Genomic DNA, 19,088 nt, shown 5'->3' with positions numbered 1-19,088 from the left:
GGAATGAATTTATGGGAGCATAAGGATGTGGAAGCTAAAAGAAAAATAAGACATGAGGATAAAAGGTATGAGAGAAAGAGCAGCATTCAGATTATTATGAGCTTTAAATTGCTTTTCATCAGACAAGCTAGCACAAGTGTAATGGAGTATGGTAAAGAGCATGTTGGCCTAAAGATCTTTTATTTTCTTAGCAAATCATGAAGGATCGGTGGATGAATGTTGGCCATGAAGAAGAAGAACTAAAGCCATATACTGAGCCTGAACCAGATTTCAATGACACCAAAAGAATAGGTAAGACTTTCAGAAGGATGTTACATCTGGTGCACACAGGCAGTTTTAGCTTGGAAGGCAAACTAAGCTCTTATGAATTTGACCTACAATCTCATCATACAAGTAAAATGCATTCTTCTTATTTAAATTAGAAATTCCATTACAACGGCCTCCTTATAACTACTTTTGTGACTTCACTGAGCTGACATCAATCTTGAAATTTAGTTTGAAGCACAGCAAAAGACAAATAAGACTACAGAATTTAACAGACTGAAAGAGGCAGATTTTCTTATGAAGGCCACACTTCTTGCCCACTGTGGTTAGAGAAAGTTACTGTTTTGGCCCAGTAGCTGTTCATAGTTTCTATTTGCCAGTGCTTTGTTTGTTGTTGAATAACATTGAATGTTCTATAAATTTGTAAGAGTTGTGTAATGTAGTTGGGAGTTTTCAAGATGAAAATAACAAGAAAGAGAGGAGTTAGTAGCATTTTCTGTTTTTTCACAGCAAGAAAACCTCACTGGGTTGATTTGCCTCTTAATTACTTGTAAATTATAAGGGTGTTTTTCTGTTTTCACTGTTCTTAAGTTGTCAGTAAACCCAAACACGTTCTCCTGATATATCTGGCTCTTTTTACTTTTAGACATTATGGTCACAATGGGCTTTTCAAGAGAAGAAATCCATGAATCTTTAGTAAACCAAAAGTACGATGAAGTCATGGCCACTTACCTGCTTCTAGGTAGAAAACCACCTGAAGTAAGTGCTGTTTATATTTTCTGGTTTGGCCTTTATATGTTGCTGGGTTGAATGCTGTTTTTTTTTTAATTATTTTGTAACTTTTTTTTTTAATTGTGATTGATAACTTATGAATGTCTTTCCCTTTTCATATCCACTTGGATATCTTGCTAGTTCCCATATGAAGAAATAAATTAAATCCTCCAGTATGTTCATGTTAAATGTGTTGAATTGCTTTTTTAAAAAGCTGGCTGTTAATCTGAAGTGTCATGACTTTTAAGTGCTGAGTTTTCTTCTGGTCATGTGTGTTTTCAGTTAAAATCTGAAATAGTTAATAACAATTATTTTTCTGGCTACTCAGATGTGACATCCTTTATTTCTCAGAAATGTGCTCATCCTTTCTCACTCATATACTGTTTTATAGTATATTGAATTATTCGGTAAGTTATTGCATTGTAGTAATAAATAGATTTGTGGCAGAAAATCTTGTGATTGTTTTGGAACTAGAAGGATCTGTGCATCTTTTAGACCGCATGGATTTTTCAAGAAACCAAAGACCAAGGCTTTCTTTTTGAAGGATTTTTTTTCCCTGCTGCTTCGTTGGCCTTCCTTCAATTCCAAGAAAGTGTAGATCTGATCCTTGAGTGCATTTTCTGTCATTTCTGAGCCAGAATTCCCTTCTGATGGCAGAGCATGGAGGGAATTGGTCTAAAATAATTTTGGCTCAAATTGCTTGGAAGAGGGTATTTGTCTTTTCCTCTGCATTTACATAGAACTTAGGCTTCTTAAAGATGAACGAATCAGTGGCTAAGATACAGACCTTATAAAGATGTTTTGAAAGCCATAAAGGATCCTTTAGTCAGTAGCTGCTTTTTTAGTCCTTCTGACTCAGTCCAGTGCCTTTTTAAATTGTTTTGGACCTATGAATGCTCTTAGGATTAAAAATAAAATTTAAAAAGTCAGGGAAAACCACTCTATGGCTTTGGTTTTAAAGCAAAGCACCGTTTTTGTTTCTGTCATGATCCTTCTAATTTTGTTTTGAGCATTCATTAATTATGTAGCTTTAGCTATGTGTTTTTAAAGCACATTAAACAGAGATGAAGTGATAAAATTAATCTTGAAGAATATTCAACTCTGGATACAATGTTAAATTTTTTAAAAGTGCCTTTGATTGGAACTTTTTGCTTTATAATACTATAGAAGTACCAGTAGTGTTGAATTTCGTTTATGCTTTGAAAACCTGTTTCCTTGTAGTTTGAAGCAGGTGATTCCTTGTCCAGCAGCAACTTGGGTCAAAGGTCTCGCCCCAGCAGCGACCTCAACAACAGCTCGGTGCAATCCCCTGCTCACCTGAAGGTCCAGCGGAGCATCTCCACCAACCAGAAACAGCGTCGGTTCAGCGACCACGGTGGGGATGACATTCCAACAAGTGAAGTTACAGACACAGCTTAGTGGGAATGGGCAGGGTTTTGTAAGCCTGGCAGGACCCCCGCTCTGTGCATTTGTTGTGTAGCTGATCGTGATGTGTGCCTATATGAAGGTTTCTGCGGTAAATCTGGATCCGCGCACCTCACAGATTTAATTCTTTGGCCTTGTTACTTGGTTGACTCACTAAATGAGACACTGAAGGTGTCTTGTGTTTAGGAACTAATGGCAGTTATTGATGTGGATAACCCCAAGGGCAGCAAACCAATTATTTTATCATTACATTTGGCTGTGGGGCCAAATTGTTTGCTTCCAAGAGACAACAAATTTATTAAGTATTCAGGAAACATTTTCAGGTGAAAAGTATTCTATCGGAAAAGAATACATATTTAAAACATTAAGTGAAAGATTATTTTTTTCCTCAGCTGTCAAATTGCTATAAATATTTCTAAAATGTTTTGCCCTTTTCTCTGCCTAATTTACATTACTGTTTTCTGCATTCTGTTAGCTGATACGATTTTATTTCAAAGGAATGTAAAAGTCTGCTGATGGAGGAGTCTTCCCAAAACATTTTAAAGAATGATGAGGGGAAAATAATTGTGATATTTTTCAAGTGTAAACATGCTTGTGTAAACGAAGTAGGCCTAGGGTTTTCAGGGGAGAATAATATTTCATAGTATTTAGAGGAAAAGGTATACAGAAAAAAAGTACTAAAAAAATTTTGAAAAATATATTTAAATTCCTTTTTTCATAATACTGTACAAATTGCATGGATTTAAAATGAGAATTAAAATGCTCTTCTAGGTTTTACATATTGATGTGAAATGGGAAGTAATTCTGAACTGCAAATTGGAAGTGAAGAGAGAGTAGGTAAAAAGAGCACAGGCTGTCACAGCTCGATTTAGTAGGTTGGTCTGTGTGCTGAGTTTGCCGTCAGAGTTGTTCAAATTCTTTTTTTGGACTCAGGGAATTATATTTAGACTACTTTGGCCAAGAAAAATGCAGTGATTATTTTTAGGTATTTATTAATTCTATTTTTATTTGGCAGTTGGCCCCTCAATTCCTCCTGCTGTGTCATACACAAAAAGGTCTCAGGCAAACAGTGTGGAAAGTGAGCAGAAAGAGGACTGGGACAAGGATGTCTCACGCAAACTCGGCAGCACTACAGTGGGATCCAAAGGAGAGATGGCTGCAAGTCCACTTGTGGGTCCAGAAAGAAAGAAGTCAAGTGCAGTTACCAGTGTGAGTTGGGTGTGCTTTTGGCTTGTTATATTTATTTTTCCCTATTTAAACAAAATGTGCAGCACAAGATTACTATAGACATAATGGGTATTGAATAAGCCACTAAGTCTATTTCTGGTAACTTTTACTGGCAGACAGAAATAGGCTACAGTAGATGCCTTTTAAAATAAACCTTTCCCTTCCCCCTCAACTTTACTTTTTCTAACACTAACATAACAGTAAACATGAGAATGTCTGCACTTGGGCAAACTTCAGTTTCTGTTAAGAAAAATACTGGATATTTAAGGAAAGAACATAAGAATGAAACCAATATGGGGTGCTCTTTTTCTGGTTTCTGATGCTTGTCTATCTACAAAGGAAGTCAAGGGATTTCTGATTCAGGGATTTCGTCTGATTAATCCTACATAATATCTCCCTTGAACTTTCTCTGTAAATTTGGTTGTTGGGTTCTCTGAAACCACTTAATTTTGGACTTCAGAAATGGAGTGAAATGAGTTGGAACAACCCACTTGTTCACTAGTGCTTATGCCTGCTATTATGATTTACAGCCTGGCTGTTGTATTAAGGAACTGAACTAGCAAATTAATAATTTCTTAATGCTTCTGTTACAATATTCACAGTTCTGTAAACTGCTATCGTATTACTGCCTCAAACACCTTTGTTCCAAATTGAGGAGTGTGTCTCTTCTACTGTGAAAGCATCTACTTTGCCTTTTGGTAATTCATGTGCAGTAGGATTGATGTTAAGGGTTCACAGTGAAAAAATTTAAACACTGCATGGTGTTTAAACAGCTACTTAGGAGCAGGAGTTCATGTGAGGAGAAAAAAAATATGCATGAATCATGATTTAAGATTCAAGTATACTTTGTGCTGTTAAGGAGACATGGTCTATTAAATACAAAAACTCTTGCTATCTTTTAATACAGTAGACTGGCAGCAGGAACTCTCATTGTCCTTTGGGATTTGGCATGCTTCCATCTTGGATATTCTGGAAAGATGATGTGCATTTCTATTAGGATTTTCTGAAAGCAAAATAAATGCTGAAGTTCATTTAATTCCTAATGTTCTGCAGGCTGTGTCTGCTATACATCTGCACATGCTTTAATTTATTTTTTAAATTTTAAATAGGGTTGTTGTCTCCCCACCCCCGCAAAAAATCTTTGAAATTATGGTTGTGTGGATTGCATGCAGGAACTTTGAGTCTTCTAAGATTAGATTTCATATCTGAGCTTTTGCAAAATGTCTTGCCCCAAAGCTGATTAGAGTCATGTGTGGTACAAGCTGATGTGTCACAAGCATTTCTCTGCTTTGTGAGAACTAATTAAATGGAGTATCTTTGCTGTGAAGAATGAGAAATTGATTTACTTGCTAATGGCAACTTTAATATTTGTGCATTTTTAGCTCTGTTACTATACTGGGGACTTTGAAAGGCTTTGTGATGGGCATGGTTAGGGAATATTGGTGTCTGATATTAGAACAGTAGTTCAAGGTTGAGCAGTTTACACAGTGAATATTTTTGTTTAAAACTCAAACATTTAAAGTGAAAAAAGCTAATTTAATGTGGATAGTTTAAAAATATTTTTCTGTAACTTTGGGGATAACATGATGTTACCTTTAGAAAGGCAGAATTTCTTGAAAACATGTTTATGACCATCAGTCATATTTGTGTAACTCAGGAGAGTTGACTTTCAGAAACAGTTATTGCAGTTGTTAATCTTCCTTACAATTGGCCTTAAAACAGTTTATTAAGTGATCTTTGTGGGTTTATATTAATGCTGAAAGACTGTAGGTGAGAGAGACCTAAACATAGTAAATCTTGCAGCGTTCGTGATGTCCTACAGTACCTGAGTCTAGGGTGTTTGAAATCGTTTGCCAGCAGGCATCAGGATGTAATGTTGGCACAGTGCAACCTCTCCCACCCCAAATTCAGTATGTAGTGTATTGAAAAGTGAGAATTGTATGTCATGTACTAAAGCTAAGCCTTCAGCAGCTAACCTGTGCTTGGTAGGGATGGGAGAGTATGTTTGTGCTTATTTTAGGAAGTCTGTCCAAACTGAAATTAGCAACAGAAAGAAATACCATCAGTATTTTTGCAACAAGAAGTGTTTGCCATGTTATTTGCATCATAATTTCTGGGTTGACTGACATAGATTGATAGTATTTCCATTTTCCTCTTGAAGGCTCTTTTGACAGGGGCAACAAACCGGAGCACTTGTTGGAAAATTATGCTGTGCAGGAAAACCTTTCAGTCAGCCATAGGTGTGTTCTCTAGGATCCCAGTTTATTTGATCCCAGGGACAAATAATACGGGAATACAGTATGTGGGAATTGCATAATAATACTTAGTAAAGTGTGTGTCAGCAAAATCAAACTTCCTTGTGTTCTCTCAGTGTATTCTCAGTGGTGAAGTAATGAGATGGTGAATGAGCTATTGGAAAAAACAGCTGATGATATAAGTGATTTGTGTTGACAGATTGACTTAGTACATTTGAATGCATTAACAATATACATAAGTAGCTGAAACACTGTTTTGATTTGCTTCTTCCAGTGCTTAGATTTTTATGCAATATATATACAGTAGAAAGTATTCAACTTTAATCTTAATCCTCTTCTAGAATAATGTGTTTTCTGGTAGTGGAATGACGAGGAGGAACACTTATGTTTGTGAACGTACTTCAGATCGCTATTCTGCAATACAGAACGGGAAGGACAACAGGTATTGTTCAACTTTCCTTGTTTATTAGTTTGGGTACAAGAACTGAATCACAATGTGAAATACATAAAGTCCAAGTGTATGTTTTATCTTCCACTGCTGCTTCTTTGTTTGCAATGAATTTTTAAGCTAAATGTGTCAGTCAGCCTTTGCTTCTTTTTATGGACATGTTAATTACTGAGGGTTGTCTTCCAACACAGGAGGAAGTAATTGTGCTAACAAATAATTGCTAAGTGGGCAGTTGTGCTGTGGAGAGCTTCAGATGGATTACTCTGACAGTGTAGCCTGATCCTTTTTAATTTCTCCCCTAACCACTCAAAAAGCTGAAATGGTTAAAATTTGTTGATTGCTTTCAGTATAAGTTTTTGGCCTAAATAGTATTTTCATAGTGATGGTCACCAGTTTGGGTCTGTTTGTGGGATGACAATGAAGCTCAGTTTAGTATGTTTTGTTGAGTAGTATTGTGTTTAACATTGCCAGTTAGTCTTTTTTAAAAATCTTTTGTTCATCCTTAGTGTTATTTAAGTCCTGTACTTGACTGAAAAATAAAATACTGGCTTTAATGCAGTGTAATTAAAATTGGATTTTTAAAATTGAGACTCAAATAACAGCTCTTACTCTGATGCTTTTCAAGCTATTCAAATACAACGGTTACTGTAAAATGAATAAAAACCTCATAGCCTGAAGTAGCATAATCTAGTAAACTAGTTTTGTTTTCCATCATAACGTTTGAATTTTTTAATGATGCATAATATTTTGGAAATAAGAAGTACAGGGTTGTTCATTTACAGTAAAATTATGAGCTGTGGAACATGTGAAAGACAACTATTTAATTAAACACTGAAAATTAGTTTTCTGCTTTTTAATGTACTTCCTTAAAGCATTTTAATTTCAAATTATTGGATGGGTGCTTTCAAAAGTGTTTTTCCAAACACTTCGTTTTTTGTATATAGTTTCAAGTATTTGAACAAGGGGAGTAAAAATCCTTCTCTGAAAAAAACAACAGATAACAGATGTTTCTTAGATAGACCATTATAATATGTATTACAGTACTTTTCTGATCTGACAAAGATATTTTTCTTTCAAGAGATTTAATACATAAAATACTGTAAAGAGAAGGGACTTTTCCCAAAGTTTTTCATTTTACAGTTGATTTTTTCTATAGTATTGAAAGATCCTTAATCCTTGTTCCTTTCATGAGTGCAGTGAATATTGTGCTCAGTTCTTCGAGCATAGTCTGAAAAATTAGGAAGAATTTTCTTTTGAGTTATATTATTTGCCCTTCCTACAAGATGTTATGTTGCAGTTGAATTTGGGTTTGGTGGAGCTGAATGTCTTGTGTCATCGAATTACTCATCTGAAGTCTTTACCTCTTTGCTACAGATATTTAGCTGTGGAACTCCAGTTGCTAATACATTATTAATGCAATTTCACCTATGCTTGTAGAGGCAAAGCTGTGTTTTGCCTTAATTCATTTGACTTTTGTTTTAAAAATTAATGGCACAATACTTTCGCCACTACTTTCGTCTTTCTTGCGACTTAAGGAAGGAAAAATAAAAGTACTGATAGAAGGAACTGTACGTTGAAAGGGTTGACCTAGCCCAGCAGTGTCTGGAGGATGCTGTCCAGAGGACGACAAATTGGTCCTTTAAAAACCAGTCACTTCCAAGTGATAATGTGACAGCAGTTCCAGTTGTGTCACGTTTTAGATGTTTGTTTTAACTACAGATAAGAGTATTCACAAAAGGAAAATCTGTTTAATCAATCTATTTAAGTCTTTGTGAATTTCTTTTTCAGTATTTTTTAATTATGTCCTGGTATTCATTGCAGTCTTTCTTCATTACTTTGAATAAATGTGTGTGTAAGCTTTAATTGTGGGAGGAAAGAAAAGGCCTAACTTAACATATATGGAAAATTCATTTATGGATTAACATAATTTTCTTAGAATTTTGTATTCTTTACTTTAGCTGACTCAGGCAGCCTGGTCACCCAGTCTTCTGTTTAATTAAGCAGTACTGCTGAGTTCTAAAAGAATAAATTAGTTATTTTCTCTCTTTTTTGTAAGGGGTTTTACACTAACCTTTCTTTTCCCATTTGTCCATCCCTGCTGCCTTGCTACCATGGAAAAGCCTGACAGAAATGTCTGCAAGCAGCACATCCTCTGCAGGCTCTGCAGTGGCCTCTGTCTCTACACGCCCTCGGCATCAAAAGTCTATGTCTGCCTCTGGTCACCCTATCAAAGTCACACTGCCAACCATCAAAGATGGTACTGAAGCTTACCGACCAAGGTAACAGATTGGTGGGCATTTCTTTTTTGCTGTGCACTTCAGAAGTGCTCTTGTTCAGTTTGTGACAGACATCAAAGTGTTTGTAATCCAGTCAAAACTGCCACATTACGTTCTGGTTTTAAACAGGAGCTTGCCCGAGTATTGTGGGTATTAAATGATGATTTAAACCTGATTTTGTGCATGGCACATGTTTGTATACAGTTAAAGAAATTCCTTGACTGCCTCCCTCTAGAAACTTCTCGGACACTTAAGTAGTTAAAAATTTGACTACTTTAGATGGGATTGTACAACACAGGCCACCATAAATTGAAATTAAATACTGGAATGTAAACCTTTCTGACTTGTAGGTTGCTAAACTCGTTGTTGTCTAAAAGCACCATGGTATAGTTGTTCTTTCTATTAACTGCCTGAATAGCTTTAGATACTGTCGGGTTATGACTTAAGAAATATCCATGAAGTTTTTTGGGAGTGCATTAAGGGTAATAATGAACACATTTTTCCAGAAGAATGCTGGGGGCACTTTGAGATCTCGCTACACACTTTTTTAACCTTTTTCCTTTTGTCCTATTATCTGTGTATACTTTTTTTTAACAGCTCTAATACCTGAGATAAAAATAAGAGATATTTTCATTGTAAAATCAAACCAGGTATGAATCCTAAAAGCAAATCAGTAGCACATTGAGTTGTTTAAAAGAATCAAGAGCAGGGTTTCTTCCCTGTCTTTGAGAAACAGTTGTCATGTAGGAGGGCTTTTAGCCTGGTCTTTCTCGTTATTTACGCTTCTGTTTTCCCAGCAGTGCAACTCAGAGAGTGCCTGCTGCCTCCCCATCTGCTCATAGCATTAGCACCACCACTCCAGACCGGACTCGCTTTCCCCGGGGCAGCTCCAGCCGCAGCACTTTCCACGGGGAGCAGCTGCGGGAGCGGCGCAACGCCACCTACAACGGCCCGCCCGCCTCGCCCTCCCATGAGACCGGCGCCTTCGCGCACGCCAGGAGAGGGACGTCCACAGGCATCATCAGCAAGATCACCTCCAAGTTCGTTCGCAGGTTGGTACCTCGAGTTTCAAGAGAAAAAAGAATTACAAAAGCCCAGCCTGTAAGCAGGACTTTAAAACTAAGTCTTTGACAATTTCCAGTTTAACTCTGAAGTAAATATAAATTTAGTTAGAATGCTGATTTGTTTGTGTGTTCCTTCCAGAATCTGCCTTGCTTCACTTGTGTATATATTGTAACCATTGTTTGACCAGCTGTTCTTCTTTACCTTAAAAGAACAAGAGAATGCTGGTCAAAAGGGGCTTTTACCCCTGTTTCACAGCTGTGATACAATTAAAGTAAAATCAAATTCATTTAAATACTGGAAAGAGCGACTTCAAAAGAAGTCATTATTTAATGTAAACAATATTTTACTTTTTTAATTGGATGCAGTTTGTTGCAAGGATGATATTTACAATCATTTTATTGCAGTGCTTAGAAGGAGTAGGTGTTCACAAGTTATTTCAGGTAATTCTAAAATCTGTGAATAAATGAGAAGTTAGAAGCAGGCAGAAATGTGGAGGTGCAGAAATAATAGTATTTCAGTATCATACAGCCTGTTTTATTATGTCAGCAGCTTCTTCAAATGTAAGTTCAGGTTTCTGAAAGAAGAAAACCCACACATCCTGGATCTGCCTTCATTCCTGTGATGAGGCTATCAGTAATAATCCTGTGAGGAGAAGTGCTGAGAAAGGTTTTCAAATACACTGTTCAAGATCAAATGACTGTTGACTTAGAAGTCACAAGAGCTTTCCCAAAAGGCAACTTAATTTTCATTTTGCCTCTTTCTACCAGTGATTTATCTATTAATTTCACCTGGTGAGCTGATAGTGTATCAGTGTGTGTCTAAGTAATACCTCCTATGAAGACCTAAAAAGAAAAAAAGTGTATGAATTATTTTCTTTTTCCAGAATCCTGAACATACAGGACTGTGATCTTCCATTATTGGTATCTCCAGCACTTACATAGTTGTAAGGAGAGAATTGTTCTCTGATTTTAAAGAGCAAAAACGTATTACAGCAAAGCTAGTCAACTGTTGTCAGTGTGGATGTCTAAACAGGAAGAAAGGTATTTTCTGTTGAGTAACTAATCAACTTCAAGAGTACAGGCTGCTTTTTCGTGTTATAGCTCCTTGTTTTTTTGCAAGGAATGGTATCTTGACTTTGTTTTTAAGATTTAGATCAAAGAAATAATGTTTTCATTATCTTAAAATATTAAAATTATATTTTAAAGTATGTGTTTAGAATTAAGATATCCTAAATTTATGTATTTTAAATTTAATCTTTATTATAGAAGATTTTATACAATTTCCTAGTATGTTTTATAATGTTAAAAATATATTTTGTCACGGCCTTGCAGGGTGTCTGTTTGTTTTGTTACTGGTGATGGTAGGGGTTTTTTGTTTGTTTTTTTATTTTTAGTTTGGGTTGTTTAAGACTTAGTGGCTGGGATTACCTGGGTGGAGGTCTAGGGGGTTATTTGTTTGCTGTTCTTTGAGTTGGATCACATAACTTCTGTATTGTTCAGGAAATTATGGTTTAAAACATATTTTTACTAGAAGGTGTCATGCTAGAATTTTTTTACTAACTTTTGACAAGGGTAAATGCCTATTCTGGTAAGTATATAAAATAAATGCCTAATGAGAATGCTTAGTGAATAGGGTATTGAAGTATTTTGAATCAATGGTTTATGTCAAATGATACTTCCCTGGTGTTAGTTACTAAAGTATTAGTGTTTTGAAGGTATTACATTAATCAGGTAATTGAAATTGGGAGCTAAATATTGGTACAGCAGCATTAGGAACATACCTATGTGGCTTACACAATCTGGGAATTTATTTCAAGTTGCTTCATACTAAAAAGACATAATATAAAACAGTTCCTTGCAAAGCACAGCTCTAATGCAACAAGTTAAAGATACATTTAATCTCAAGTTCTCTGGTAATCTCATTGAAGTCAGTGTAACAGCTGATTTGCTTAAAGTTAAGCAGATGCTGAAGTAACCTTCCTGAACTGGGCTGCAAACATTTGGTCTCTCAAACTCTTAGGCATATCTTATTGTTAATTGCTTGAGTGTGCTTAAGCATGGGCTTGTCTGAAAGTGCTTTCAGGGATACAAAAGGCCTGACCCACAAGGATGCAGAGTGGAGCCCCCCTGGACCACCTTGACCAACTGCTCCTCTGTGCTTGCTGGAGTTACATGTGGCCATTGCTCTGTCTGCAGTAGGTTCAGAACAACATGTTAATTTTGCCATCAACTGTGGAAAAAAATTTAAACAATTACATGTCAGAGCCGGAAAAAAACTAAGGTGTCATAAAGGGAAACTAAAATTACAGCTGTGAAAAAATTCTTTTAAATAGTATTAGGCTTAACATTATTATACTGATTCTTTTTTTTTTGTCAGTAGCTATTTAATATTGTTCTAGGTGTAGGTTTTCTTAACTTTTATTTTTCACCTTTATCATTGAATCTCAACCTTAACTTTGTTTTGAGGGATCCAAGTGAAGGCGAAGCCAGTGGCAGAACTGACACCTCAAGGTGAGGAGTCACTATTAATACTTCGCTCCTAGGTCTTTCAAATCAAGTGATTTCTTGAAGCCTCTTAAATCAGGATGTAAAAGAGAATAGTGCTTAAGTATTCTGTATTTCAAAAATGTTTTCTATTTGGGGGGAGGGGGTCTTGTTGAGGTCTTTTTTATCCCTCATTTCTGCTTTCTTGCGAAGTATTTAATACAAAACTTTATGTAAGCGTATTCCTTTGAATAATAAAACCCCCCTGTAGGAGTTAACCAATCCTTTAGGCACTTAAAATCACAATTTGACTTACAAATATTTAATGTGTTTACTTTTGGTTTCAGTGGACAGTGTAAATACTTTGTGTATCTGTGTGTATATATGCATCTATTGAATTTTTATTATAGTTACTTACTGTGCTCATTACTAAAGCTGCTGCTTGCCATAAGTAAACACCTTATAATCCCTGAGAAATGAACGTCACTTGCTCTAAGAAATAAAGCAAGTGACATTCAGACAGAAGGGTTGATGAGTCCCAAATATTGAATTTCTGTGGCAACCACTGTACACAAATGTATAGATGCTTTGTTAGCAATAAAACATTCTTCATATGCTCATTTTCCAGTATATCTGCTATTTTGCCATGTTTCTGCTTTTGGTGTGCTTAAACACAGTACATACCTCTTTATTTTTCTGCTTTCTAATGAACAGGCATTGTAGTTTGCATTCATTCTAAACTGGTCACTTACAGAAAGTATTGATTTAGTTTTCAAAACAGAAAGCCTCTATTAAAAAAAATAAACAGTACATTGTTACCCAGATACACTGTATATAATACACAATGCATTTATCTAAGTTAGCCCTTTTTAATTCAGAGTCTCTTAGCTGTCAAATTCTTGGTTACGGAAAGGGAAAAGAGACTGAGTGTTCAAATTAAGTGTAAAGTTGCTTTCAGCTCTTGCTTTCATTCTCTAGCTTTCTCTGCTTTTTGTCATCCTACAGTGTCTGTTTTGGGCTAAAAAGTCATTTGAGATCTTATCCCTGCTCTATCCCTTAATATCAATGTGGATCTCTGGGGGTCACACAAAGTTGAATTAAAAATGCTTATTTTGACTCCTCTCTGAATAATTATGACAGTTTATGGACTTGAAATGAGAGCAGCACCTTTCCCCAGTGATGGATGGGGAGGCCTCAGCATCAGGAGTACCCTGGGGCAAGAGCAGATAACAGCTGACAGTGGAATTACTTAAAATAATTAGTGCTGGTTCTCAAAATGTTCTCTGCAGTGGAACAAGTAATCTGTTTGATAAGGAAGCATCAGACTAAGAGCATTAATTGGAAATTGCTCCCTTGCAATTTTGTCCTTATCAAATAAAATAGTTTGTCTCTATTTGTAAAATACACATTGCTGTTTCCTACTTGTAAAAGCTGCTGGCCATGTACTCAAATGGTGACCAACAGGCTGTTCACAACCAAATTACAGTCCAAAATCTGCCTCATCAGTTAAAATAAAACATGTTATTATAAGGTCTTTTGACACAGAGAGAGGTCAAAAATCTAAACAAATACAAAAGGGTTGCGGCGGGGGGAGGCAGAAAAGAAGGGAGGGAATTAACTAAAGACTTGTGAATTGCAGGGTGGGATTTCTTCCTCTGCTGCTTTTATTGTATGATTTCTGCTTCAGGATTGTGTCCCTCAACTTCAGTTTTGTTGGTGTATGGCATGCTCCAGATCATAAAATCAGCAGAACTTCAGTCATGCTTTTACATAGATTCCACTTTCTTTGGAGCAGTATGGAGTAACGTGTCTGCTGCAGTTCCCATTGCATATGTTGTCATCAGAACATTGTAGAGCAGGGGTTTCCAAACTCGCTTTGCTGCGTGCCACTACAGTGGCACAGTGCTGTGCTGAGTACATGCACACAGCACGTGGGGCAGGGCTGTTCCAGCAGTGTTCATCCCACTCCCTGAATTAGCTCTCCCATGACTTGTGGCATCTCAATGGCAGTTTAGAAACCCCTGTTCAAGAACTGTATTTCTCTTCTCTCTCTCAGCTACACTGCTCTGGTTTTGACTTTGCTCTGTGTCACTTGTTCCAGGAGTGTTTCTGGGGAGCCTAAAGACAGAGAGAAGGAGGATAGCAAAGATTCGAAGCCACGCTCCTTGCGCTTCACGTGGAGTATGAAGACCACAAGTTCTATGGACCCGAACGATATGATGAGAGAGATTCGGAAAGTGTTAGATGCCAATAACTGTGATTATGAACAAAAAGAGAGGTTTTTGCTCTTCTGTGTCCACGGTGATGCACGACAAGACAGCCTTGTTCAGTGGGAGATGGAAGTCTGCAAACTGCCACGATTGTCGCTCAATGGAGTTCGGTTCAAGAGAATATCTGGGACTTCTATCGCATTTAAGAACATTGCATCCAAGATAGCAAATGAGCTTAAGCTGTAAAGAGAGCCTAAATTCTTTGGGATCAGGGAAGATTCATATATGATCTACACTTTGAATGTACTGGTTTCGCCTAATGTGATTGGCCTGTGAAACTCCCCATGTAGAAATTGCCCTTATTGCAATAAGGTTATACATAGTTATTCAGAATTGTAAAGTTAAATCCAGTATGACCTATATTAAATAACTGTAGCTAAAGAAGTTATGTTCACATGTACAGGTAAGTATATAGAGCATTCTGTTCATTTTATGTTCATAGAGTTGTATAATAAAAAGATGACTGCTTAAATTCAGATCTTGTATAGTTGTCTAGATTTCTGCACAGAAATGTATGTTTGATGCTTTGAGTTGGAAAAGTTCTTCCCTATCATTTACATTTTTGGTGGGTTTTATAAGTCTTACCTCTACCATGCGTTTTTTAAAAAACTTGTGTCCTGAGTCAAATGCACAAACTAGTTTTCACAACTGTAGCATGACCATTTTTAATTATTTAAAAAGAGTTCATGAGTTGAACCAAAAGTCCAGGAGTTATTGGCTTTTGTTCTACATGAGACTGTTCCTGCTTATCTTTGGCTCTTATCTTTGTTATTGGATAGTGTTTAGTTGAAGAAAAGAGACAAATATGTTTACAGTGTTGGCACTTACAGTTTAGAAACTTTGTTCTGCCTTTGGCCAGCTTGGAGCTGTGGGAGAACAGAAACCAGGCATAAGTGATTTCTGTCTGCAAATTCCAGTGCTTATTCCCATGGCCCATTAACAAATGTAGCACCAAAATAAAGTACCAGAATAATTTCATTTTAATATCTTGGTGTAAAATATCACTTATTTGCTGCCTTCAGAATAATACAAATTCCATTTTATGGAACTCTATTAAGATTGGGACTGTTTAATAGCACAAGATAATCTGAAGTGTTGACCAACTGTATAAGTTAATAACACCACCTCAGGAATTAGCTTGGCTTTTGGAACATGTTCCCCCAAAGAATACATGCAATTCCACATGATATTTTACAGCTAAACATACATTGTTTATAATGATAAATTGTTGATTTATGCTTTTGTGGTTGTACAGTTTGTTCCCATGTAACCTGTTTGTGTTTAATATTTTACCAGATTTCTTGTATTTATTCCACATCATTATGCCTGTAATGTGCAGCTTTGTAATTAGGCACTTGCCTACAGAAAAGAAAAAAAAACAGCCCCACATTTTTTTCCTTCATAATTAATGATTATAAACTATGTAAAACCACTAGTACTGGTACATTTTAATACTTGTTCTTTTGTACTGAATTAACCATAGAGGTTGGTTGTGCAATGTTATTTAATGTCGTAATTACTGTAATATCAACATATGGGCCCCATCTGCACACTCTTGTGAAGAATAGAAAGTTCATTAAGAAATCGTCACTTTAAAAAATAAAAATTAAAAAAAAAAAGCTGTGGTAAACTCTGTAACCCTAAGTTAGAAAGCTGTAAGTGTAGTAAGTGTGCCATTCTCTAATGGCTTCTTGACCAAGATGGACTTTACATACTGTACTGTGATGTAGCTTTCCTATGTAACAGTTATGTTCGGAAATGGACGTTGTATTGTTGCCTTAGAAAAAGGGTGGTGTTTGGAAAGAAAGAACTGTAGCCCCTTTTTTTTTTTTATCTGATGTTCATTGAACCAAATCTGATGCAAGTCATCTTGATTCACTGGTGCACTCTATTAAAACTTACTTGAACAGTTCTCATACTAAAATACTTGTTGTTTGCCCTTTATAAAAGCACAATCATTACTGCAGGTAGCAAAACAGTGTCAAGGTGCACAGGTTCCATCTTCAGCATGGTGTGAATTCTGAATTAGCATTGCATAGATTCAGTGGTCCTGCGCTGTTCAGAAACTGTTGGTGCTTTAGCATTGCTGAGAAATGGATGTCCAGGAGCTTTTACAGGAATTCACCAAAAATCGATCTGAGGAGGAGGGGGTTGTGTGTCTACTCAATTTACCCATAAATGTCTATAAATGTTCAATTATTCTTAAAAATACACAACTGGAATGTAACTGTGATGCTAATCTAAGGTCATGTGTGAACTTGGTCATGAAACAAAACCCTTTGCCTTTTGAGAAGGTTCAGTGGAAAAAATATAGGTCATGCTGTGAGACAGTAGATTAAGTACTTAGGAAAGCTTCCCGCTTTACAGGCACTGTTTTTCCATGGCTGACTTTGCCCTAGATTGCCACTGGTTTTCACTGCTCCATGTAACCAGAGATGTAGCAATGTTCCATAAGAGACACATAGCTTTTCTGGAGGACAGAGCTGACAAATTTTAGTTCAGCTTTCCTATGAAACATGGCACTGCCAATTTAATGTTTATATATCAAAGCAGCTTGCAAATGGTGTTCTGTCCAGTGGCTGCCAGCAGTGTGAAATTGCTGTGATTCCTAAATGCTGTGCCCTCTTTTTGCCCTGCTGGAAGATGAGCTGTGACCCACCTCATGCTCTCCATAGCAAATACACCTGGAGCTTCCTCAAGGACACAGTCTGAGTGTAAAAGGTGTAGGTCCACACAAGTGCAGCATTTGGCTTTCCAAACCTGCTGCCCCAGCAGGAGTAAGACAGGAAGATCAAAGAAAGCAGTTCTGAAAAAGGTCTCAAGTTTTATTGGCAAGCAGAGTCTTCTTAGTCTGGGATCAGTGAGATGGTGCCTACCCAACCTCAGTGTCTGGTTCTGGGCTCCCTCAACAGCTGCCTTGTGTTGGACCTGTTTACTATCAGTTACTCCTTAGGTAAGAGTGGGATAAGCTGCATTTCAGATCCAAATGTTCCCAATTTCCATGTGGGAGGGGACTGATGTGGAATTGTATCAGCACAGCTTTAACTTTAGAAATACAAGAGAGTTTTTAAATGCCACATCAAACTTTCCAGCTTGAGGCAAGGATACAGATGCCTCAAATCTTCAGGGACCTCATGAATTCAATTGTAATTTGTTGACAGCATCTCTGGGGGGTATTTGGGGTGGGTGGAGGGTGAGCAGTGAGGTTACTGCATGGTTCAGCTAGTCAGGGTTGGGAGGTTTTTTTTCATTTCTTGCTTTGAGGTATATCAACATTTCCAAAACTAGTGCATCTCTTTTCACACAATCCAGTTTAAAAACATCAAAATGTATATCAATCAGTGAAAATACAATCAACAGTCATTCCTGGTCCACTGAATGAATGGCATTGCTGGGAACCAAGTGGGGTCATTATGCCATATGGTAGTGGATGATGCTAAGACTCCATGAACTGTTTAGACATGAGGTTTTGGTATCTGGTGTCATACACCTTGGACCTATTCATCTCAGAACATGTTATGATTCCCCTGCCACCGTGCAAATGAAGACACTAAATCTCAGCTGAGGAATGTATTCTGTGAGGTTTTTGATAGTTGAGTTCTGGAAAGGAAAGCAAACTTGCAAGGTACAAACCAAGTCTGTGGGAAAAGGTCTGCCTGTCTTGAGAAGATAGGCAAAAATGATCTACCTCAGAGCTTCTCATTTATTGGGATAGAGCTCTTTTGTAGTGACAGTCCTGAGACTTAGCTCGCACCTTCCACCCTTCAGGGACATGCCCCCCGTTCTTTACACAGCTTTCTGGAGCTGTGAAGGTGGTGAATCACCATCCTTGGGGCAGTAAGACTGTGAAGTGCAGGATTTACTTTCTGAATGTTACACACACATCTTGGGGAGATGCGGGTTCAAGGCTTTGTTTCTTAGATTTTTCTTACTAAAGGCGAAAGGTTTAGTCTGTCCCCTTGTTGCATCTGTCTGTCCAGACCTTCATATGCATATCAAATCTTGATAAATACACCAACTGGTTTAATAAATTGTATCTATCCTCCCTGTACAATTTTGTGTTTCTTGATGTGCCCTACCAGAGGAACACCGCTTAGGAGAGGCAGCTGTTACACTGCAGCACCCCAGCCGCGGAGGTGGGGCTATCATAGCCTCCCCCAGCATCTGGGCAAAGCCACTGAGAAACTTCACCACTTTCCCCTTGCCCAGGGGTATTCGAACGCAGCTCAGGACGCAGAAGAGGCTGTTCATCCGTGGCTTCTGTAGGAACACCTATAACTGTGGGATGTCCAAGGAGCTTGGCCTTTGACGGGGAAAGAGCGTTACCTGCCGTGGGCCGGGGCAGTGCGTGCGGTGCCACGGATCTTCCAAGGGTCTCGCCGGCCCTCGCGGCGCTTGAGGCCGAAGCAGCCCGGGCGCGGCGCGGGGCTGTGCCGCCCCGTCAGCGCTCGCCTGTCCCCGCTGAGCTGAGGGACTCCAATCCCGGACTCCCGCAGCAACTCCCGGCTTCCCGCACCAGAGCAGCGGAAGGGCCAGGGTCCGCAGCCGGGGCACCCCCAGCCCTCGCCCGCCTGCCCCGGGCCGGGGCGCCTCTTCCCGCCGCC

The 19,088-nt window shown here is 37.9% G+C and overlaps 1 protein-coding gene across 3 annotated transcripts in view; it reads left to right on the top strand.

Moving 5' to 3' along the window:
- Window positions 1-16,408, top strand: part of MARK1 (microtubule affinity regulating kinase 1) — a 34,934-nt gene extending 18,526 nt beyond the window's left edge. For 2 of the 3 annotated variants that reach the window (XM_031059399.1, XM_031059394.1), the window contains exons 9-17: window positions 192-291; window positions 911-1,023; window positions 2,257-2,410; window positions 3,476-3,669; window positions 6,284-6,384; window positions 8,511-8,669; window positions 9,467-9,718; window positions 12,197-12,241; window positions 14,316-16,408. In XM_031059399.1, coding sequence (XP_030915259.1) covers window positions 192-291; window positions 911-1,023; window positions 2,257-2,410; window positions 3,476-3,669; window positions 6,284-6,384; window positions 8,511-8,669; window positions 9,467-9,718; window positions 12,197-12,241; window positions 14,316-14,670 — 1,473 coding nt within the window. In that variant the 3' untranslated portion in view covers window positions 14,671-16,408. The remainder of the gene's footprint in view (window positions 1-191; window positions 292-910; window positions 1,024-2,256; window positions 2,411-3,475; window positions 3,670-6,283; window positions 6,385-8,510; window positions 8,670-9,466; window positions 9,719-12,196; window positions 12,242-14,315) is intronic. The other variant, XM_031059403.1, reaches the window with a different exon arrangement.
- The last annotated feature ends 2,680 nt before the right edge of the window (window positions 16,409-19,088 follow it).

Source organism: Geospiza fortis, unplaced genomic scaffold (genome assembly GCF_000277835.1).
Source record: "Geospiza fortis unplaced genomic scaffold, GeoFor_1.0 scaffold41, whole genome shotgun sequence".
NCBI lineage: Eukaryota > Metazoa > Chordata > Aves > Passeriformes > Thraupidae > Geospiza > Geospiza fortis.
This window is presented reverse-complemented; position numbering and strand designations above follow the sequence as displayed.